This window comes from Perca flavescens, chromosome 12, assembly GCF_004354835.1.
Source record: "Perca flavescens isolate YP-PL-M2 chromosome 12, PFLA_1.0, whole genome shotgun sequence".
In the NCBI taxonomy this organism is placed as follows: domain Eukaryota; kingdom Metazoa; phylum Chordata; class Actinopteri; order Perciformes; family Percidae; genus Perca; species Perca flavescens.
The window spans coordinates 6237673-6262068 of NC_041342.1; the positions used below are offsets into that span (position 1 = coordinate 6237673).

General features: G+C 41.3%; 1 protein-coding gene across 3 annotated transcripts; it reads left to right on the forward strand.

The window, feature by feature from the left end:
* The first annotated feature begins 332 nt into the window (after positions 1 to 332).
* LOC114565378 (phosphatidylinositol 4-phosphate 5-kinase type-1 gamma) lies at positions 333 to 22626 on the forward strand. 3 transcript variants are annotated; one of them, XM_028593389.1, is made up of 18 exons: positions 333 to 775; positions 5428 to 5456; positions 5622 to 5711; positions 5878 to 6008; positions 6120 to 6237; positions 8378 to 8530; positions 12031 to 12330; positions 12562 to 12770; positions 13065 to 13148; positions 15802 to 15850; positions 16056 to 16140; positions 16286 to 16456; positions 17746 to 17902; positions 18022 to 18090; positions 18564 to 19119; positions 20682 to 20756; positions 21782 to 21868; positions 21997 to 22626. In XM_028593389.1, the coding sequence occupies exons 1-18, from the start codon at positions 682 to 684 to the stop codon at positions 21997 to 21999; spliced, it is 2460 nt and encodes an 819-aa protein (XP_028449190.1). In that variant the 5' UTR covers positions 333 to 681; the 3' UTR covers positions 22000 to 22626. The 3 variants fall into 3 exon arrangements, with proteins under 3 accessions (XP_028449190.1, XP_028449192.1, XP_028449193.1); XM_028593391.1 differs by having other exon boundaries at positions 21785 to 21868; XM_028593392.1 differs by lacking the exon at positions 20682 to 20756.
* Positions 22627 to 24396: the final 1770 nt, after the last annotated feature.

The window sequence follows — 24396 nt, forward strand, 5'->3', positions numbered from 1 at the left end:
AATGGGACACTTGGTGGAATTGAGCCATTGTTTAAGGTTACAATTTCAGCTGTGCTTTTCCTACTATGACAAGTCAACATTGTATGCTGTGAAAAAGGTCCATTAGACCCTGATGAAACAATTTGACGAAGAATCTCCATAATTTTGGCTTCTCATAACGTAGGCCTAAAGTATTTTATATTTTCATCATGACTTTTTCAGCAAGTTATTTTCTTTTCAAGCGGAAATGGGATTCCATAGCCCATGATAGCTGGTGGTCGCCCCGTTAAATAGCCCACAGAACCTCATTTACAATTTAAAATGGCTTCTTCCTTGGCAGAGGTATCATGGATAGCGAACGTTATACGATACCTCTCCAATAATGTTGAGCTTAGTAAGATGATGCTGTGTCAGCCGTTGCGTGAGAATGATGACGCACAACAGCGGCGGCAGAGATGATCAGCACCGCTGGCTCGGAACCTGAACGCGTCTCCGCGTATATCGTTTGCCTGAACATACAACAGTGACAAACCTACATTTGCGGAGTTATGTAGCCTAATTGTTGCAGTAAATATCGAAGAAGGTGAAATGACAGAATTTCTGCGTTGTTTCGAAGCACACACCGCCTCGTCTTGTTCTCACTGAGAGAGGATATAACTGCTTCGCGTCGTTGTCGGGAACCGTCCGGGTCGGGAGGCGGAGATGGACGGGGGGACTGCGGAAACCGGGGATGACGGGAGGACGAGTGAGGAAGCGACCGCTGGCCTCTGTCTACAACTTGACCTGGGCGAAACCGGTTTGTATGTCTTTGATTCAGCGTTAGTCGTTTATTAAAGGCCAAAATAGCCCCCATCTTTTTTGGTGGTCTCTCATTCAAACCCCGCTACCGTTGACGGCAGGTGCACAACTGCGATAGAAGTTGGACATAAGTGGGCAGCATCCTACCGTTTAGTCATATCTGAATGGAGCCAGAAAAAGACTAGACCACAGAAGAAGAAAAAAAATATATTTTTGCCACCAAAGCAGATACAGAAAAATTTTACTTAGAGGAAACTATAGCGGTGGACATGAATAATCCATTGCTTGGTTAGATAACAGTGTCAATATTCAAGTCACTGCTGCTCAATAGCCCATAGTGCCAGTGGTTCACTGCAGACTGGCACAAACACTAGGTGCACATTATGGGATGATGTGTGTACACACGCAGCCCCCCACTAGACCTGTTAAAGAGAGATGAAAGTTGGATCTTACCTGAATGAGTGTGGAGCTATTTACTGTTAGGGAATACACACATACAGTTGTGTATATATATACAGCATCAACAGGAGCTATACCTTTGTATGACAACTTCACATGATGGTGTCATTTTGCTTCTCTCCTCAACCTCCATGTGTCTTTATAAGTCTTGCCATCTCTCGCTTCCTCTTCTTAATCTGAATAGTGCTTTACATAACCTGATATGGAATTATAGCATATGAACACACACACTAATCTCTAGTGGGTATCAATTTTAAGCATCGCTGTGGATGTCATGGCTACAAATACGACTGAACGTGCTTGACGCTTTTATGATATTTATGTATAAATGTTGATGGAAGAAAGCACATGTGATGATCATCTTTATGAGGTCCAACACGTCTTAGCACATGCACGCTCGTGTTTATGCAGTTACGTCGGGTGTTTGTGCACACATGATTATTATTAAATCCTCCAGATTATACATGTGTGCGGAGAGCCTCAGGGCATGAATCTACTCCTCTGTTTACTGTCGCATTAATGTCACCGCAACAGGCTGCCATTTTCTCAGCTGATGAGGGAGAGATCTAATCCTCTTTACTATGACAAACACATGGGCCTTAAAACATACTTCTCTTAAAATGTTTCATTACAAGAATATCTAAATGAGGTTTCAGTAAATGTGTTTTTAATAACACTAATGTGTTCAAAACCAACCATTTTACAGATTTCTCACACAGTAATCCAAAATGCTACAGTGCGTTTAGTCCTGTTTGTTGCTTGCAGCTCAGTGGCACATTACAGTATTCTGACCTGACCCTAATCCCACAGAGATTCTTTGTGTGAACGCCTGTCCCTGGATACTCCTCCTCATTGTTCTGCCTGCCAGGTTGTGAAGCAGCGGTAATCTGCAGGTTACAAGTGTAGCCAGTCGTGTGTGTCCTGTCACAAGATAGGGCCCACAAGAAACAAAGAAATCAATGATATGATAAGGATCCACCTATTTATGTTTGTGCAGCTACGTGCTGAATTTTGTTACCATATTTTAAATGTTATTTTTGCACATTTTGTCTAGTCCAATTGTCTCCCCCATTTCTTAAATGTCCAGTGTGTAATGTTTTTAGTTATTCATTATCAAAATCTCTGTTTCCCATTCACAAACTTGTCCTTTTTCATGAGTATTAACTACCACCGTAAATTCCAAGTGTTCCTATTGGCTTGAAATTTTACATTTGCATTCTCATGAACTGGGGTCATTGACATATATAAAATGGACCAATAGACCCCGTTGCTCTGGACGGAGACCAGTGAAGGCTATTAGAAGCACTTTTCCGGTGATCTCTTACTTTACTGCGCAGCCTCCAACTGACAGACAACGTAAATGTGACGTGAGCAACGTGTCTGAAAGTTGGAAGTCTTCTGGTAGCTGTGCCAAAAGAAATCTCAATCATTTCCAATCTTACAGAGACGGAGAGCGTAGGTATATGTAAGGAGATAACCTAAGCACAGGCTAATTATTGCTAACTAACATGCTAGTTAACATTAGTAATTAAACCTAAACTGCCTGCGAGCTTCTCCTGTACTGTATGGTAATTCCGCTACTGTGCGACAGTAAGTCACTTTGTTATGACACAATCGTTAGCTTATTTTTACAAAAACGTCTGCTACGGAGCTATAACATGAGGTACAAGGTAATGGAGCCTTTTATACATTGTCGTGTTTCTTTAGAAATAAACAATGGACAAATAGAGTCTTTAAACGCTTCAGATGTAAAGTTATTCGCAGTCAAGTGACGTAATGCTAAAAAGAGGTGATCGCTTTGTAGCAACAAAATGGCGCCATCGGAGGTTCGCGTTCTGAAGCGAAGCTTACCCCCTTGACTGGGGTAGACGCTCCATATTCATGCACCATCTTGAAATACAATAGCTGGTAAGGGACATACAGGACATAATGCTCCGCCTTTTGCAGTCACACGATAAACTCACAGCTGCTGCTAATGCTGCTAATGGGTATCGTTGCTTCCCGGCAAGTTTAAGGAGGAAACGTGGAGGACCACGCGTATTCGAAATCCAAATTTCAGGAACAGGAGCCTTCTTCTTCAACCAGAAAAAGAAAAAGGATATTGAAAAGAGCAAGAGACCGGCGTCATCAGAAAAAAGCGTGAAGGCTACCGTGGCTGTAATACGTACTTTGAACTGCGTGGCACGAAAGAGTTAATTGCGATATGTGATCTCAATGCTAGATGGGAGAAATTCCCACACATTGGACCTTTAGTTTGTTCCATGCGTCAAAAACAAATGAAATTCAGTACCTGACATTCATGGTTACCAGAGGATGAATGCTTATGACGTTGGTGATCCCCTGACTTTTCCCTCTAGCGCCATCATGTGGTTCACATTTGTGGTTGTGAGTGCAATGTCTCAACAACCATTGGATGGATGCCATGACATTTAGGCTACATATATTTATCTCCCACCCCCCTCCCCACAAAACCAATACCATTTCCATTTCCATGTGCTTTGTCTTTAGTGCTAATTAGTAAGTGTTAGCATGCTAACATGCTAAACTAAGATGGTGAACATGGTACACATTGTACCCGCTACACATCAGCATGTTAGCATTGTCATGATACCGAGTACCGATCCGATACCAGTGTGTCATATATTTTATTATGTTTTAACAGCTGTATACTACTATCCCTGTATGGATGTGATATGATTTCTATCTTTGCTGTCGGTCCGGCTCAGGTTAAACTCTTTGTGAAACATGAACAAACACAGAACTTTCTTTTACTTTCCAGTTTGGCACTCAGTTATAACGGAAAAAGAACCTAAATAAACTACTTTAACGTAGATTTTCTTTAGGGCTTTATTACGTGGTATCGGATCGGTGCATAAACTCCAGTACTTCCCAATACCGATACCAGCGTTTAAGGCAGTATCTGAGCCGATACCGATACTGGTATCGGTATCGGAACATCTCTAGCTGTAAGTCAGACTGATCTCATAAAGTGATGTATGTATAACACAGCAAGTCGTATGCCCTAAACTGAATATCTTTGAGTTGTGGACAAAACAAGACATTTGAGGATGTCATCTTGGGCTTTGGGAAACACTGATGGACATTTTTCACCATTTCTGACTTTTCATAGACCAAACAACTAAACGCATAATCGAGAAAATAATCAACAGATTAGGCATAATCAACAATGAAAATAATCATTAGTTCACAATTCACATTGCATAATCCTTAATTTTGTTTGCATGTACTGACCCACCAACAAGTCATTATTATGTATTATCCTGTATACTGTTACTGTTGTTGTACTTAGCGATGGCAAACTGTGCTACAGTGTGTGCAGTACTTTAACATGGCTTAAGGATTCATTATCCGTGCCTCTGTCAGCTGCACTTTCTTAATCTTCACCCTCACACGACTTGACATTTAGCACGATGATGTAAACCAAGTCATTTGTAGTACTTTGAAGTTCTATAAACTGTCTCTTTTCCCATTCACTTCCTTCCTGCTATCTCTTCCTCTTTAATGCACACATACACATACACACACTGCCTGGTCGCGTCCTTTATGTCAGTGGGAAAGGTTCTTTAATCCTCATGTCTGATTGGCCGCCGATGTGATCTGGAGACCTTAGCCAGTGGCAGCAATCAGATTAGTGAGGAAGTCAGTCTAATAGTTTTTACCTTCTCTGGACAAATCTCCCTGATCCAGGAATAGAAAACTGCACTCTGCCGTGGCCTGACTACTGAATGTCAGCGTTTGGTTTAGCCAGGATTTTTGCTGCATGTCTTTCTGGATTGGCAAAACAATTGGTAACCTGTAGGCACTGAACTCCTCTGCTGGTGAGTGAAATTTATTTGGAACAAGGTGGATGTTAAATTTGTATGCGAGTTGCCAAATTAGCTTTTAGCTGTGTCTGGTGGAATAAATATATTATGCATTTTCACTATTTAATAAACAATGACTAGCCTCAGCTGGGGGGATGTGGATCTGGATGTTAATAAAATAATCTCACCAACTTCTTTCCTGTTTGCTGTGCTATATGTCATTATGATGGCTTACATATATCTGGGTAACAATCACCAAACCCAGTGTGAGTCTAATTCCACAGTTAAATCATGCTAAATAATGTACCGATGTGGACATTTGTCAACCTATTCCTCCTGCACCTTCTCTCTCTGTCTCTCTCCACAGATTCAGCCAAGAAGGCTCAGGTAACAGAGGTGAGAGGCTACTTGCTTTCACCTTCTCTTTCCCTTCTTTAGTCTGTTTTGTTTTCCTGCATGGCTCAATTCCACACTTCTGATTGGACAATATGCAATATATGCAGTACCTACTATATCTATTACGTATACGATTGCATTTCCCCTTTCCTTTCCTTGTGACAGATGCCGTCCCCATTCGGAGCAGGCCCAGCCCATGAGAAAAAGATCGGCCACAGAAGGGTAGATGCCTCCGGAGAGACAACCTACAAGAAGGTAGATTTCCCTCTTCTTCTGTCACTCTCTTTGTCTTTATCTTCAAATACTGTCTTAAATGCCGTTTGTAGGTTTGCTTGGCGTCACGATTTCATCGGCTACGGTAACCACGTCGCTACCTCCCACACCTCACTCGGTTGTTCTTTTCTTTGTTCTCCGCCTCCAGACCACCTCCTCTGCCTTGCAAGGGTCTATCCAACTGGGTATCGGATACACTGTTGGCAACCTCAGCTCCAAGCCTGAGAGAGATGTGCTGATGCAGGACTTTTACGTGGTGGAAAGCATCTTCTTCCCCCGGTGCGTTTGTATGAGCGGAGGTGTGTTCCTGTGCACGTTTGTGGCAAGGATCCGATATAACCTCTTATCCTCTTTTACTCTCTTCTCTTGGTCCCGTCTTGCTCCATACAGGGAAGGCAGTAACCTCACTCCAGCCCACCACTACCCAGACTTTAGGTTTAAAACCTACGCCCCCGTGGCCTTCCGCTACTTCCGAGAGCTGTTTGGGATCCGACCAGATGACTACCTGGTGAGATATTTCTTTTCTCTGGTGACTGGTGTCGCATCAACAGCATTTGGATGTCTCGTCAAATGCTGTCCAAGTGAAATGTTTCCAGTTACACCGAGTGTCGGCAGTGAAGTGAACATTTACACATCAAGCATAATTATTTGCCTCAGAGCACCTAACTAACGACCATATTATTGGAACACCTGCCAGTTCATAATATTAGTTGGACTAGAGCCATACGGTCAGTGTAACGCTTATCAGTTCAATTTTCTAAGCACAAACGGACATTTGGAAAAACCGAAAAATGGGTTCAAATATCACATTTTTCCATTATTTTTTTCCACCTTGACAAATTAAAAAATTGGATCTTTAACCTGTTTTTCCAATTTTCTGTTTTTTATTCCGAGGATCAGAAATTGAGAAAATTACAAAATTGCGTTGCATTTTAGATTTGCTCTGCAAGTCAGTCTGGCCAAGAGCCCATTCAAGCCCATTTCCAATGTCCACAAAATCGAGGCACCAATCACAACCGCCGAGGCGGGCTTTACACCAAACGCAACCATAACCGGCTTCACGCGTCGACGATAGCGCAGTGACGGCGAGCAGCTTTTTGTTTAAATTCAACATGACGGCTACCAAAGCACAGCGTCACCCGGATCGTTGGTCTGATTGGTTGAAGGACTATCCAATTGCGCCCAGAGGCATTTGAGTGGCATCCGTTGGTGACGGAAACGAACTGTCAATGAACCTTTCCCAGACCCACTACAACTGAGAAGGGTCTGGTGTCAACCAGGCTAGGTAAGTGGAGTTATGAAAGAAAACCTGCTCCCTGCCACAACAGACCATACCGCTCTGAGGATAAACATTAAAGGGCCACACACATAAAAAGAAAACTCTGTACACGTAAACACAAAACAAGTTGCACATGCCCTCACATATTTTGTATGCACATACTGTATATATACACACAGACACTACCACCCACATATGCGCTGCACATTTAAGATGACATTCTACCTGTGCCAGTGGAAGATCAGCAGACTAAAGCTTTCCTTTTTTAAACTCCCAAGTAGTAGCAGCAGACAGTCAGAGAGTCAGAGTTTGTGTTAGTGTTGGTGGTGGAGGGGTGGAGTACCGGTATAATCCCATTGTGTTGACTAAGCCTTTAAACATTGAGTTACTTGTTAAATGAACTACAAGCTATGGGCACTTTCTCTCACTTCTTAGTCTGGATCAACAGATGTACGATGCCGGGATAAAGTTTGACATCCTGCGCTCTCACACATGACGGATGTCACTCCCCTCTCGCTATCTCTGCTATGAGGGCTTAGCGCCGCCCAGGATGGCTGTGATTGGTTTAAAGAAATACAAACAAGCCCCCCCCCCATCCTAGAATAGAAAAACAGTGTAGCCAGACCTTACTGCAGTGCTGACACAGCGCTGTGGAGATAGGTCTTAATTGGCTCCACATCACTGTAAGATATTCAGTGTATATTGAAGCCCACTAATGCTATTGCTGAGCTGCTACGTGTGCACTTTAACATGGTTTGCCTCCGTTTGGCATAAATCCTGCTAGTGCACATTGTACTCAGTACCAGCAAGAAGTGGGTGAAAGTAACATTTCCACAGTTAAGTGAGTAACTGACTGAACTTAGTGTCCTAATGTACAGTTCACTTCTCGAGATATTCTTCGCACCCACACCCATAACGCCTTTTTGTACTCAATAGTGAATGTGTATATACACTTGCACTTTAAAACCAAGTTGTCTTTTCGCTGCTGGTGAGCAATGCCACGTGAGTGGGTAGATGTATTAGTCTTTTGGTCGTCTGTTTGAAAACTCTGTTGGATCCAACATCAACAGTGCTACGCAACCCTGCAGTGCCCATGAAGTGTTCAAGTTAGGATGAAATTACAAACTCTGCGTGAAAGAAAACGTCTCCCATAAAATGACGTGTTCAGACCTTTACCAGATGGACAGCCTGTTCCTTTAAAACTGGCAGAGTAAGCGTAACATGGAAAAAAGTCTGCTTTAATGGCTGTTGTACGTTGCAAGCAGTCTTTTCAGAGATTGTGGGTCAGTGTCAGACTTGAGGTTTACATTATTATTATTATTATTATTATTATTATTATTTTGTCGCTCTGTGTCTGTGTTCTGTCCAGTATTCTCTCTGTAATGAGCCACTGATCGAGTTGACAAATCCAGGAGCTAGTGGCTCCATATTCTATGTGACCTGCGATGACGAGTTCATCATCAAAACTGTTCAGCACAAAGAGGCAGAGTTTCTACAGAAACTCCTTCCTGGATACTACATGGTAAGTCAAACCGAGCATCTCCCTCATCAGAATCAATTCAATAGCCGTTTCCAAATTGTTAGTATCTTCTCAGTTTTTAAATGAATATTATGATATATTACACCATTAGTGTGTACAATTCAGTATGTAGTAGGGATGTTACGATTAGGGCTGTAGCGATACACTAATCTCACGATACGATACGATACACGATATTCAGCTCACGATACGATATATATCATGATATTCAGCCAACGATTCGATTCGATTTATTTCGATACACTTACATCATTTTCTGAAAGATTTAAAGGGGACCGAGTGATTTTGGTGACATCTTGTGAGTGTTCCATTTACTTGGATTTAATTAATTGAACTGAAAACATCAATTACACAATATATGTCTCTGACTGGACAGAGAGTCTACAGCAGGGATCATCAACTACATTTTTTTCAGAATTTTTCTAAGCACTCTGGCGGCCGAACTTTCAAATAAAGAAAATAAAATGAATTTATAACTAATACGCCTATTCTTGTTCGAAATTTTCACTTTCTTACTGAATTAATGCTACCATTTTTTAACATGTATTAGTGTGAGCAAACTCCTAAAAAACATGGAAACTCCATAATGATAACTGGCTCTTTAACTAGAAAAAGACTCAGACTAGGAGGCAGTTCACTGAGGAGGGATGGTTAAAGTCTGTGATTATGGAAACATTATTGTAGTATGCAGCAACCTGATTGGTGGAAAATGCTTGCAGAAAGAAAGGCTGTTGTCAGGTAAACATGTCACTGTCAAAGACGCTGAAGCGCATGGGCGTCAGTTTGGTTTGGAATGTGCTGGGGACAGAGACACATTTGGAAGTGCATTTCCAGAAGTGCTGGGTACAATGATATTCATGTTTTTTTTTTCTCTTTTGCGCAGGTCATGTTTTGAAAGACGCTGTCCTGTAGATTACTAATGTAAATTATTAAAAATATATTCAAAAATGTGGTGATGTCTGACACGTTTTAAGAAGAAGAAGCCTTAAGTTTTCAACCATTACACAGGCATTTTAAAACGCTTAACGTGGTTTAATGCAGGGTGCGAACTACGCAAGCATCAAGGCGTGGCGGCGCTGCGGTGCAAATTCAATTCATGTTTAGGACATGTTGTTAATTTAAAGATTTGCAGAAAAAATATAAACATTGGAGGCCATTAATCGGCACGCAAAGTCCTTGAAATCCATTCTGCAGTAAGCGTCATATAGCCATGGTAAAAAGAAAACAAGGCTGTTTAATTCATTTCGGTTTTTACTAAGAAATAGTGTAGCGATGACGTTAATAGCACGACCAATTCACCTGCTGCCAGCCCCACGTCCAACCGGGGTGACAACGCAAGAAGAAGCTGAAGAAATAATGTCCTCTCTGGCTGAAGATGCTCCTAATTACTCTTGTTCCTCTCTCGCCCGTTAAATGGAAAAAGTCCTATTATTATTATTATTATTATTATTATTATGGACGTGATCTGATAAGCGTTTCTGCTTCATTAGAGCCTATAAGGAAAAAGCTTAACGTGGTTGAATGTAGCAGGACAACCTAAACAACAATCAATGATCACCAAATTTCTCTCTCATATTGCTCATCATAACCACTGAAAACTGTCAAAAAAATCTAACCGAAAGTCCTATTATTATGGAAGTTATATGACATTAAGCGTCCTATAAGGTCCGCAGCAGCGGCTGTCTGTCCTGTCCTGTGGGGATCGAGCTTTTTGTGGATTTGTTGGTATCTGTCGATCACGAATTATAGGCCTATATTAACTTTATTTTTTTAATTAAATTGAGTTTGAGGTTTTAAAAAAAAAGTGGTGGGTACAAAATGACTCATGACGAAATGTGGTGGGGACGCGTACCCACCGTCCCCACCGAAATCGACGCCGACACTAGCGGCTGGCTGACCAAATCGCTCTTCCTGCAACGTGAACGGGGGTAAACGCGGGGGATTTGAATGGGACTTATGTATCGATACTCACGGCATAAAAATCGATACTTTCTTGGGGGAAAAAATATCGATTTATATCGCAGAATCGATAAAATTGCTCAGCCTTTGTTATGATACACTCAACCCACGTTTCGATACGATTCAAGATATTAAGTTCACAATACCGTTTTTCTCACGATTTCTTTAACAGAACGAGCTGCAGGTAAATGACAAAATGAAAAATTATTCATTTAAATAAACTCCGCAGAACAACGGATGTCTCCTCTTATCAAAGCTTCAACTGAGATTATATTTGATTAAAAAAAAATAAAGAAAAAATAAAGAAAATAAAAAATAATTAGATTTAAAAAAAGAAATCTCACATTAAAATAGGAAAAAAAAATGTAATTGCATGCTGAGTCATTTTTGTTATTATAACCTCAATCAGTTGTAATCTTTACACATTTACATTGATGTTTAACCGATTTATGATGCATCGTTACATCCCTATTATGTAGTATAGACACGTTTTGTTTAATGAACACTTGACATACTGCAACTTGTATACTAGTATTTAGTATGAAGAATTCAAAAAAAAAAAAAAAAAAAAAAAGGAATTGGAAAATTTAAACCTTGCCACAGGCTTTGTAATACTGTGTCTATTTAGCGATTTGGGTATGTGCTCGTGGGGTGTGTGTGTGTGTGTGTGTGTGTACATTACGTGTGTGTATGCTTAAGAGCAACGCAGCACCTGAAACTTCTTGTCATCTTTATCCTCTTAAGCGGTCAGCAGTGACGCCAGAAGGTGCCTTTGTAATAGATATACTGTAAGTACGTAGAGAGGTTGTACCCTGACCGAGACCCGGGCTAAGTACTTCTTCATAGGGTAAGCATGCAACCAGTGGCGACGCACGCTGAGGCCTGTGTCTGGCAGGTGCATGGTACTAGGGTGGAAACTAGGGATGTAACGATTACCGGTGTAACGGTAGACCACAATAAAAATGTTGACGATAACAGTTACCGTTTTCCTTTTAAAATATCATTATTATCACGGTGGATTACCACGGTGTGGAAACCGTGAGTTTAATCCTTCCCAGCTTCATCCGACTCTAATTAGTGGTGTTTCTTTGATTTGTTTACATATTGTTCTTTATGTCTTAGCATGAATGTTTGGATTTGTGTAATTTTAACCTGCACTACTGGAAATGTTTCTGACAAATAAGCTGTTTACATGCTGAACCCTTGTTGCTTTGATGTTAAAAGTTGCACTTTTGATAAGGTTTTGCCTATCTTTTTGTAATATAATAAACCGTTTTTGAAACTATATCAGCTTGTGTAGGTCTATCAGTGCTTTCTGAACATATTGAACACATTTTTTTAAATATCGCGATAATACTGAAAACCGTGATCATTTTGGTCACTATAACCGTGAGGTTAAATTGTCTTACCGTTGCATCCTTAGTGGAAACACATGAAGCTACAGTACATGCCTTCTTAATTTAATTCTCCCTGTGTCTTTCCCTATGCCTGCTGCGTGGAACCCCTCTCCCCCCCCCATCCAGAACTTGAACCAGAACCCGCGGACTTTGCTGCCAAAGTTTTTTGGCCTCTACTGCGTCCAGTGTGGGGGCAAGAACATCAGAGTTGTCGTGATGAACAATATTTTACCACGCTCCGTACGCATGCACCTCAAGTTTGATCTGAAGGGCTCTACCTACAAGAGGCGCGCATCCAAGAAGGAACGAGAGAAGTCCAAACCCACTTTTAAAGACCTGGACTTTCTGAATGACCTCCCTGAAGGCCTCACTATGGACCACGACACATACAGCGCTCTGGTCAAAACTCTGCAGAGAGACTGTCTGGTGAGAAATGGGGGGGATGGATGAACAGTATTTTCCAAAAATATATAAACACTGGGCATTTTATTTTTTACAAAGCAGCACAGCCAACAACACATTAGCTATGTAACTGTTGCCATGCCACAGGCTTCAAAATCAAATCCATACGTCCATAAATAAAGGTTTTTACATTTGTTCAGAAGCTTGGGAAATATTATACTATATCATTTTGAAATATCATGTGTTTCACGTCAGGTTCTGGAAAGTTTTAAGATTATGGACTACAGTTTGCTGCTCGGGGTCCACAACAAGACCCAGGCACAGCGGGAGCACCAGTCTCAGGGCTCGCCTGCAGGAGGTGGGGATGAAAAGAGACGCGCCGCTCAGAGAGCCTTATATTCCACAGCCATGGAGTCTATACAGGGAGGCTCCACATGCAGGGACACACTGGACCATGATGACACGTAAGTCACCATTTTATAATGTGTACGGCCCTTATCAGCGGACCCAAACGCAATCTGCAGACAGTTTTTTCAGCAGAGATCCAGAATGAAAATCTGCAGAATTGAGGAGAATGTTTTTTTTGCTTGGGATTTTTGCTTTGCATCTCTATCCCAAGCTGCTGAAAAAAAGTCTCAGAAGTATATATATATATATATATATATATATATATATATATAACATTTCAATGTTGTATCGCCTGCTTATCATCACATAACATTTCCAAATGATGGTAATGTTCTCCTGTCTGTCTGTAGGATGGGTGGTATTCCAGCTGTGAGTAATAAAGGAGAGCGCCTCCTGCTGTTTATTGGAATCATTGACATCCTGCAGTCCTACAGGTAGGCAACACAACATTTGTAAGTTAAAGGTTCCATGTAATTAGTGGTGGGATGTAACTAAGTACATTTACTCAAGCACTGCACTTAAGTACAGATTTGAGGTACTTGTACTTTACTTGTACTTTTCTTTTCATGCCACGTTCTACTTCGCTACACTTCAGAGAGAAATATTGTACTTTTTACTCAACTATATTCATCCGACAGCTTTAGTTACTTTACACATTAAGATTTTTGCACACAAACACACACAGTTTATACAATCTGATGTTTTATTATAAATGTAACTAACCAACAATATACAGGCCTACAAGCCCAGCTGAAATGATTAGATGATTAAACACTTAGTTGATTGACAGAACTGTTTTGATTGTTTCCAGTTTCTAAAATGTGAGGATTTTACTGCATTGAATACTTTTTACTTTTACTTTAAGTACATTTTCCTGATGATACTTTTACTTAACATTCTCAATGCAGGACTTTTACTTGTAACAGAGTATTTTCACAGTGTGGTATTAGTACTTTTATTTAGGTAAAGGATCTGAATACTTCTTTCACCACTGCATGTAATATATGTAATTGAATGCATAAAATATTGAAATATTTGATTAACATTCACGAAAAACAACCAAACCAACTGCAGTCCGTTGGTTCACCGTCGACATAACATTTCAAACTAGGTCCCATTAGCCCAGATTTTCCAGGTATAGGCTGCTTTTCAACTCCAAACAGAAAATGCTGCTGTCCTTCCAGCATAAACAGATAAACGGAGCTTTCAGAGTTCCCCATAATGTCAGATGTCTTTCAAACACTTCCAACATGTTATATTCTTCAGTCAAACTGATGACTAAACTGGGTCGTGGGGCACAAGTTGCAACATCCTCCATACAACACTAAGCAGCAGGATTCACAAAACGTGGTTTTAATTTAAAAAGACACACAAACTGTGGTGGAATTTCCAGCTTATGAACGCATACTATTGAGACAGTGGTACCCCGATCTCATATCTCATTTAGGTCAGTGTCCAACATAACAGCAGTAGGTCATAACCTGTCTCAGGCAGAGGAGTAGTTTAGCTCTGTGTCTCTACAGATTTACGGAGTCTAGGCTGCGGCATGATAAGGGGATGTTTAGTTCCAGGTGTGTCTCCTTTTTGGAGGTCGGTGGAAACAGGGTAAAGGGGCCTGACACATGTAGAATAAAAGTAGCTGACAGTTAAAATTTCATTGTGTTGCAAAAGAGTGTCTGTTGCTAGGGAAACTTAGTCTCTGTTTGTGAACCCACAGCTGTGTTGTAACTCTTATGCTGGACTCAGTAAACTTTGCTTAACTGAACTCTTCGTCTCAGACTGATCCCTGTGTTCTGGTAAACTTAAAGGGGTGATAGAATGGTTGTATAGGGTATTTTACGCTGTTCCTTAAGGTCTCCTAATAGGGTATGTAACATTGGTATGGCTGAAAATGACTTTTTTGCTGTGTTTTTTTTTTTTTTTTTGGCCCTAATGCTACCCTGTTAAATGGGACTGGACTGAAACAAGAGCTTTTCTGCTTTCTGCTCATGAATATTTCGATGAGCTGCACGCTGATTGGTTGAGCTTAGCACGCACGCACACGCACGCACACGCACGCACACACACACGTTCCCCTCTATGCCCCCCTGCCTTTCTCACATAAAAAAGTCTCAGAAGTAAATTTAGTAATGCAACAGCAGATGAACAATGTATAAAATTTCTGAGATTTAGAAGACTGACCTCAGATCAGTTAGTGGCCTATGTAAATTTTGGGGCCTAACAAAGATAGAAGGTAGAGCCAAATGAGAAGGAGTTGAGAAGTTGACGTCAACTTTTAGCTTTGTTCAGATTCGCCCGTTTTCAGAGGCAGTTTCAAATTGTGAGATTTGCAGAGGAAAGAGGTGTCAACGGGATTTTGAGGTTCTATGTATGTCCTATTTACCCTCCAACTGTCGTTTTTCAACTATGACAAGGCAAAATCGGTTTTGCATTCTATCACCCCTTTAAGTCTGATTTAAGAAGGTGTGGGAATTAATAAATTGGAGTCAGATTTGACAGACCTTATTTTAGACATAATTCCCACTACACACACTTTTGCATACATCCCAGAAAGAGTTTTTATCATATTTTCATGGTTATGAATCCAAAGTATCAAAGTTAACTTGATGATACGTTGGTGTTTAAAGTGCCCTACATATTACTCTTAACCTCTACTGCCTGCTCAGTCTGATGTACTGCGTAGAGGTTGCACTTGTCAATTTCAGTCTTCCTTTCATCAGACACTTCAGGACACATTAAATTACAAGGATTTTTCTCGGGCTGTAAAGTCAGGAAATGATTAGGTTTTGGCTGACAGTAATCCAGGCATTGTGTGTCTGCAAGGAATATTAGAGAAAAAGCAATCCCAGACTTGTCACACTGTTTTTAATCAAATACTAATGGAGGATACAACAGCTATTGTCAGGACAAGTGTGGATATTAGAAATGTGTGTGGTGCCTAGAATAAAATCCAGTGTTTTAAAAAGGATCTTAAAGTTCACATCAGCATTGCAAGTGGGATTGAAGCCTCGGATTCAGAGTTGCCAGGTAACCACAGTAAGTCACGGAATGAGTTTAACTAAATAATTCAGTTATCTTGTCTGACAGAATGATCAAGAAACTGGAGCACTCTTGGAAGTCCCTCATCCATGACGGGGTGAGTAGCTTTCACATAACTTTTATGTAATGTGATGTCATGTCCGTATCCAAGCAAAACAAACACCTTTTATTTTTTTGCCTTATTTTGTCACTATGTCTGTCTTGTATGCAATAGATTAGGCACCCTGATTAACATTATGTATGAAAAGTTCAACATCATTAAAATTGCGCTGTCGCTGTCTCTTTTTTCAATTGTCCCACAGGACACCGTGTCGGTTCACAGGCCTAGTTTCTATGCTGAGAGGTTCTACAAATTCTGCAGCACCATCGTCTTCAAGAAGAGCAGCTGTGAGTTTGCAAACATGCATGAGCCACACACTCCTGCAGTGTGTCACGTTTGATGACAGCAATTTTGTTTTCATCCGTATTTAGTGATTGTGATGTTTTACTTTTTGCAGTGAGAGTACACGTAAACTCTCCCCTGATTTCACAGCATTGCGATCGTCTCCATCTAAGAGAGGACGAGGGGCTCTCATGTCCAAGTCCAGTGCTGGAACGGGCTCAGCTGGCCAGCGTCCCTCACTCACTGATGAGAAGCAGGAAAACCTGGACAACTTGGAGAACCTACGAGGAGCTCGCAGCTTCCCCATGTTTGAGGACAACGGTAGTTCACTTCTTGTAAACTCTAAAGGCTGATTTATGGTTGTACGTAGACTCTACGCAGAGCCTACGCCGTAGCCGGCATAAGTGGCCTACGCCGTAGCAAGGATTTATACTTGTGCACTGTTGTGTCTGCGTTGCTCTAGTGTATCTCTTTCTGTGTGTGTGTGTGTGTGTGTGTGTGTGTGTGTGTGTGTGAGAGAGAGAGAGAGAGAGATAGAGCGAATGAGAGAGTGACGGGAATTTAACTTCGGGGCGAGTACCGACTCCAGCAGCGGAGACGGAGAAACAAAATGTTTTCCCTTATGCTTTCCGACGGTCGGAAATCTGTAGCAGGAAACGTTAGCCCTCGCCTTGATTTCAAGTTGTTCACGGAGAAGGAAAGCCTAGAAATGAGTAGAGGGAAATGCGACGCCACCAAGCCCAGCGAAGCGGACCAGTCACAGTTGTTGCAGACCTGTAGTTATATTTCTGTAGGGTCTGTTATTAGAAGCAGCCTAGGCCAGAACTAAATGCTTCACTTGCACATACATACATACTTTACTTGCACGTTATATACTTTATTTGCACATACATAGATACTGGTACTAACCACTTGCACATACTGTACATGCATACTTCAGTTGTGCATACATTTATACTTCACTTGCACATACATATTTACTTCACTTGCGCATACATGCATACTTGCGTATAACATATATACTTCACTTGCACATACATGCATACTCATCAAAGTTAGTGAGGTGTTGCTGCTTGAATAAAATAGTAGAAAATAAAGAGTGAACTTGTGAGTGGCGGTTTCCCCTCATTACATTGTGTCTTTCTGAACTTTGCACACTATTAGCTTCAATTGTCTGCAGCTGAGGGGCTCTATTTTCTCTTTAAATAAAACTAAGTGAGCCTTTATTGATCCCTGTGGTGGAATAAAAGTGCAGCAGCAGTATAGGAGCAATGGCAACAGAATCAATGTAAAAGTAAAACTTTGACAAATCAAGACTAGATATTCATTGACAGAGACTTTAGAAAAGCATGTTAGGTGTAGGATCATGCGTTATTTACTGCTCACATGGACAGCTTCGAGTGCAGTACTTAATAGTTGGCTGGTAATTGGCTGAGCTGTAGTGTTGTACAGTTAGATGGCAGTAAACTTTAACAAATGTTTAAGGATCCTGTGCTACAAGCACACATTCATATATTTAATTTGATTATATCTGACTTTGTTAAAGCAAATCCATTCTGTTTTTTATTTCACATCTCTTTTTATATTTCTCGGTTTATTGTGTATATCAGCGAGAGAGCCACCATGCACTCCTCCTTCCTTTGAAGATGCTACGACAGCTTCTATCGCCACCACGCTCTCCTCGAACAACTCCTTACCCACCACCCCCTTCGATACACCGGAGCACCCACGCTACAGGAGACAAATGCTTTCTCCAAGTGTGGCCAGGTGGGAACAATTGCATGCATATGCAATGGTGTATATCTACTGTATGATGAGGATATTGTGTGAAAGCAATGAGCTGTGTGTGCTGATATCAAACCCTGTGTCTTCCTGTGTACTTTCAGGTCCCAGAGAGAGGTAGTTGAGGTTCATGGGGAAAAGCAGGACACCATTACAGTGGAGGTGGAGCTCAGGTACAGTACACATGTATACAGTATGGCTGGATATCTCCAATGATTTCCCAAATCGAGTCGATTCCGATTCACAAGGTCCCGATTCGATTACATTTCCGATTCAATATCAATTAGGCTAGGGAATTTTCAGTTACAACACTAATTCTTCTTGGATATATAAGAGATTGTCAGAGAACTTACGCTGTAGGCTACAAGCAAGAAGCAACTCTTAAATATTTTTACATCAAGAATTGAGCCCCAAAAAGTTTTTTTAAAGGACTTTTTACTCATACATCCATGGTGAAAAGGCATTTATTAAAAGAGTGATTTCTGGAATTTATTAATTGATATCAGATCAATCAAACAAAGATTGATTTTAATTGGAGAATCTGTTATTTGAACCCAGCCCTAGTATACAGCAATACCATACTTGTACGTTGTCCATTGCTGCGTTTTGTAACAGCATTTTAACAGTGTTCTTTGTCCTCATACAGTAAAATCCCACAGAGCACAGAGCTCACGGAGATGACAGAAAGCTCCTCTCCCGGCCATGTGTCACCTGATCGTCAGCCCCAAGCCATTGCTTCACCCAGCCCTGCCTGTATTAGTCCATCCTCGGCATATTCTTCCTCCACCCTTCCTCCTTCCTTTGTGACTTCCTCCCCCGCTGCCCAATCAGCTGACCAGTCGTCTTCCTCTCCTGCTTCATCCATCCGCCCATCCACCAAACCACTCACCTCCTCTGTCCCTTCTCACTCTCCCACTCTTTCTCTTCCAACCTCTTGTTCGGCTGCCCAATCCACGCTTCTCACTTCAGCTACAAACACCTCCAGCCTCCCACCTGACTCGGCATTTACTCCCATCTGCCCCGCAACTTCTCACTCCTCCAGCCCTCCCTCCTCTCACAATCTGCCCTCGACCCCTCCCTCCTCCCAGCCTCCGAGCCCCCAGGTGCCTCAGCAGGCGCCGCGTCCGTCGTGCAATCAGCTGTCTGTGTCCAGCAGCCACAACTCGTTGGATGGGGAGGTGCAGGTGTCTGACATCTACTTTGTAAGTCCCGTTATTATGTATTTATGCTTTGTTTTTGTGTGTTTTTTTTTGCTGAGGGAGTTAAAGGCAGGGTTGGTAATGCTGAACAGCTAGCAAGATTTCAAATTAGCATCTCCTCGGAGTTGAGGCTAGAAGGGATACAGCTAGGGCGTTTAGCCGAGAAAAAGTGTGCATCATGCAGCGACGACAGTTAAGTTTAGGCACCAAAACAACTAGTCAGGTTTGGGAAAAAGATTGTGGTTTTGATTAAAACACTCCCGAGGAACGAAACACATTTCCTGGGTGAAAGTATTAAAAATATATAATGATATTATATTAGACTTTGCGACTAAGCTCTCCTCGGTGCTCGGTTTAACCCCTCCCCCTACCCTGGGGGCTCCGACCCCCACACAGACGTGCACAAGAACGGCGGCGGCGCCGCTTCAGAGCAGAGCGGAGAAAGGAGCGCGGTTTTACCTCCCGTCTCACTCAGCGGTTATCAAACAGCTAATATTCTCATACCGACTGTTCAAAACTAACATGACTACTGTTAGCAATGCAGCGACGACGCGCACTGAGATCAGGCTCGTACACGGGAGGGTAGAGTACGCGCAGCGTGGCGAGGAGGCATCTCATTGGTTCTTTCCAAGCGGACCGTGAGCCAGTGATTGGTGTGCCTTTTTTCAGGATTACAGCAGCTGCACATGATGGATCTTTTTCACTCCTTTTTAGGAGCCCATAAGTTATTTATTGCTGTCTTGGTGTAAAGACCATTTCAAACAATATAGAAAAAAATGTATCTTGGAAATAGTTACCAACCCTGCCTTTGATAAGTAAACCAAACAAAATGAGCTGAAACTGTCATGAGTTTAGAAAACAGACAAAATAAGACCTACAACTCTCATCTGTTTTTAAGAGGCTTTTTGTTTAACAATGGAAACTGATTTTAACTGGATATAACGTATCAATACACATTCTTATAGAACGCTCAGAACACTCTTCGGCGTTGATTTGTTGTCCGCCCTCTTCCACCGAGTAAAGATCATTTTTCTTCTCCTGTTTGTCTTGGATCTACTGGGTCTCTTGCAGTGGCCCAGTCAGGACAGCGTGGTAGAGTTATGATGGTGAGGGGGGTGGGAGGGGGAGTGTGTGTGTGTGTTGCAGTGTGCACGTACTACGGAGTTGCTCACGCTGTCCAAAATGCTTTTTTCCAAAGCAAGAGGCTGCCACCAATCACAGTTCATGCTTTTGAATGTAATGTATTAGCAAAACAGTGGGGTTGTCTCTACTGCACAGCATGATGTATTTATATCTGTCCATCTGCATTCATTCGTCCTGTCAGTGTCATGCACAGCTCTCCATAATTCTCTCTTTCTTTGAATATTTTTGACATTATAGCATTCATTCTCAATTTTCCACTTTCTCTCCTTTCTCTCGTTGGTCATATCTTCTCTCATCTCACATCTTCCCTCATCCTTCTACCTCAATTGTGTAATAATTCATTCAATTCCCTTTATTTTCCCGTGCACACATAATATACATTTGTGTGTTCATCTGCGTCTGTGTGTCCATCTATCCATCAGTATGCAGATGGCAGATATTGGGTGTACTCTCCAGTTCTTGGCCGTCGCAAGCTAAACTCTAGCTCAAGTTACAATGTAAGTCACCACCTAAGTAGTTAGAGTCATATGTTCCACGTGCCATCGCATTGCAGTTCCATTGGGACTGTCACAAGCACAGCTGCTTACGGATCTTCAGAAGTACTTAAAAGTAAAGCTACGGTGTATTTCACATGGCTTATTTAGGTCTAAAGTCTGCAATAAAAAATAATACATTGCATAATATCTGCAGCTTCTGAAGGGCCATTATGTGCATTTAAATGGAGCATGCATCTTTATGTAACTGTACTGGTAATGTTTGAATCTTGGACCTGTAGGTAGCTTGTATTGGCTTTGTGCTTTTAGTGATCCCTTAAGCTTCCGCCCTGTAGCACACTCCGGTAGCACAGAGGAGCTGGTCAGTGTTGTCGGTGCTCGGCTAGAGTGAAATCTCCCTTTCTGACATTGGAAATCGCCTGTTGGGTTTTACCGTCAAAACTTATCTGCTTCATCGGGACTGTGTGGGTGTGGTTTGGTCAGATGGGCGACATAAGCAAACACCCATAAGATATCAGATTTTAATTTAAAATGTTCATAAACTTGAATTAACGCACAGAAGTGAGGGACATCACCTATTTTCGGTTTAGCCCAGCCCTCTTCAAACCATTGAGAAAAGGCAAAGCAAAAATATAAATAAAGACTACTGTTTGTAAAATAACCAAAACTGCGCCGACTTTGTATTGAGGATCCCATCTGTCCCATCTTTGCAAAATATGATTTTGGGGTCTTTTTTGTGAAATTTCACTTAAAAGACCCAAGCCAGAATAGTTAGATTATATCATCCCTTCTTCAGAGACTCTATATTTTCCTGAGCAAATTGTTCTCTAAGTATTAATAATGAGCAATCATAAACTGACCGTGAGAACAGAGTATGCATCTTGGTACCCCCGACATGCCAAATTGCACGAGTAGCTTTAAACCATTCAGTGTCTGGCGTTTGTCTTTGAAAATGTATCTTTCCCCAACTCCCCTCTCATTTTTCTCCTCTTCCTCCGCTGTCCTCTGGTGGCCGTATTGGATAACAGCAGACTCAGGAGGATCGGGGCTGGGTGTACTCTCCTCTGCACTACGGCTCCGTGTCCAGAAGGGGCTCAGATGGGGAGAGTGAGACAGTAAGTGTACAGTCCATTCATTATTAACCATTAATTCACTGTTTTTTGTCCTTTTTTTTTTCCTGTTAGTGTTTCTCCTACTTATCCTCTCTTTCTCTCCCTCTTTATTTGTCTCTGTGCTCTTTCAGTAACTGGAAGCAGTAGCAGCAGCAGTGACGGCTGGAGCCGGAAGCTGTCTCCCTATACAGACGCTGTGAGGTTTTAATAACAAAGCCACCAGGACACTATGGGAATGAATGCCGGCTGCCCAAGCTGCATGTGGGGATCTTGCTTTGCCAACAGAGACGCTTTGCACGGCATTAGTATTTCAACAATGCATTCACGCACACGCGCATACGCGCGGACCAACATACAACTATCAAAAACATTATGAAAAAAATAAAAATTATAATATATCAATTCCTGGGCAATCTGACTGACATCAATCAGAGAAATTAATTCCAATCCCGTGGTACAATCAGCTGAGTGGCACCGTGAATGGTGGCTGCTGAGGCAGGTGTTGTTGCAGCCCTGCTGCCGGCTCCGGATGCTTTTAGTGTTCCTGCTGCACTGTGCCAGCTCTGGCTATGCAATACGCTCATATGTGTTATTTATTATTCTCTTTTTGACTAACATAGCATAATTACTTCACAGTTCACAGTATTCATGCATTTCATTTTTCACTAGGGGCACGTCAAGGCCATATCATTTTATTTTAGCACTTTATCGATGACCATGTGGCGGAAATGGTAAACATTTTGTTATTTTGTCATCAGTTATTGTTTGAAACACTCCAACACCGTTAAGTGTGTGTGTGTGTGTGTGTGTGTGTGTGTGTGTGTGTGTGTGTGTGTGTGTGTGTGTGTGTGTGTGTGTGTGTGTGTGTGTGTGTGTGTGTGTGTGTGTGTGTGTGTGTGTGTTTTGTGTTTTCCAGCAGCGTGGCGGCGGTCCACTCAAGAAACTTGGCTATGACAATGAATGGTTGTGTTCAAAATGCCTTATTGACAAACTCATTTTCATAACTGTTTTTGATATTTCCGTCATGTAATCATTTCAAAAAAAAAAAAAATATATATATATATATATATATATATATATATATATATATATATATATATATATATATATATATATATATATATATATTAACATGAAGAGTATTTTATTGTGAGTAAATAACAAATCTTTGAAGCAGAGAGCAACCATACATTTACACCTTTTCAGGATTAAGAACCAAGAGATAAAGAGAGAAGAAAGGAAAAAGGGGAAAAAAGATTTTGAAAAATGTTGATAAAGCGTGTGTGCCTGAGCACATGCATGTAAGTCTGTACGTGCCCTTATTTCTCTGTGTGTGCACGTGTCTGCATGCGTATTGATGTGTGATTGGGAGACATGTTTTCTGTCCTGCCTATTTGTCGAATCGTCAAAAAGGTGTAACTTCCATTTGTTGTTATAAGCCATGAAAGTCTGTACCAGCTATAAGCACGTTGGCTGTGTGAGAAAAGGAAATGGTCTTTAATGACTTGAATTAACCATAAATGATTGAATTAAGCAAAGTCATCTACACTGAAATAGCCTCAGATTCCTATACAGTTTGGTTAAAAAAAATTAAAATCAGCTGTTGCTACAGACAGTACCTCCCTTCTTCCATTCATGGTCATACTCGTTAGAACCAGATTGGCCATGATTAGACTTCCTGACTGTGTGGATAAACACTGTTGTAACATAACACTGTGTTATTGGAGTCTGCTGAGGTTAACCTACCTGTTTGTAGCTGATCACTGTGTAAAATAAAATAAAAAATTATATTGGGTAAAAAAAAAAAAATGTTGCTGGATTTCTAATGTTTTTTTATGAAATATCTCGATTCACAAACCAGCTGAAAAGGAGAATACATTTTAGCTGTCAAATGTTATTAGCATAATGAACCCACTAGATGGCACCACAGTGTCTCAGAAAGAAAGTATAGTTCTAATGCTGCCACATCTAGTGTGTGGAATCTCATATGGTATTTTGTGCAACTTGAAAATAGACTCAGTTGCAGTGTAAAATTAAATTTCACAAAGACATATGCCACTCTACAGTATGGGCTGCCTATAGGCCATAAATATTTTTATTGTGTTTATGATAGACCATAAAAGGCAAGCTCATTTTTAAACGGATTGATATGAAATCTTGATTGCTTTAGCGGAGGCTGGCATTTTAATTATCTCAACAGGCTTTGCTGTTGAAAATACACAGAAATAAAATAGACAAGGATCAATATGGCTTCAACCAAAACAGCCCATTGGGATCTGAGCTGGCTATCTGCAGCAATACAGACTATATATATATATATATATTCACACACAGAAAAAAAGGAAAACGAAGGTGTAATTAATACAATTAAGTAACAGAAAGAATGCCGTGTGGTCCCCCCATGGAAGACATTACAGGGAGTGCAGTGTGTGCTCAGTGCTCTGCGTGTGCACGTGTGTACGGGCACGTGTGTTCTCTATGTGTAAGCCAGACTTACGAATGTCGCTGAGGGTGACAAGTCAGCCATGTCG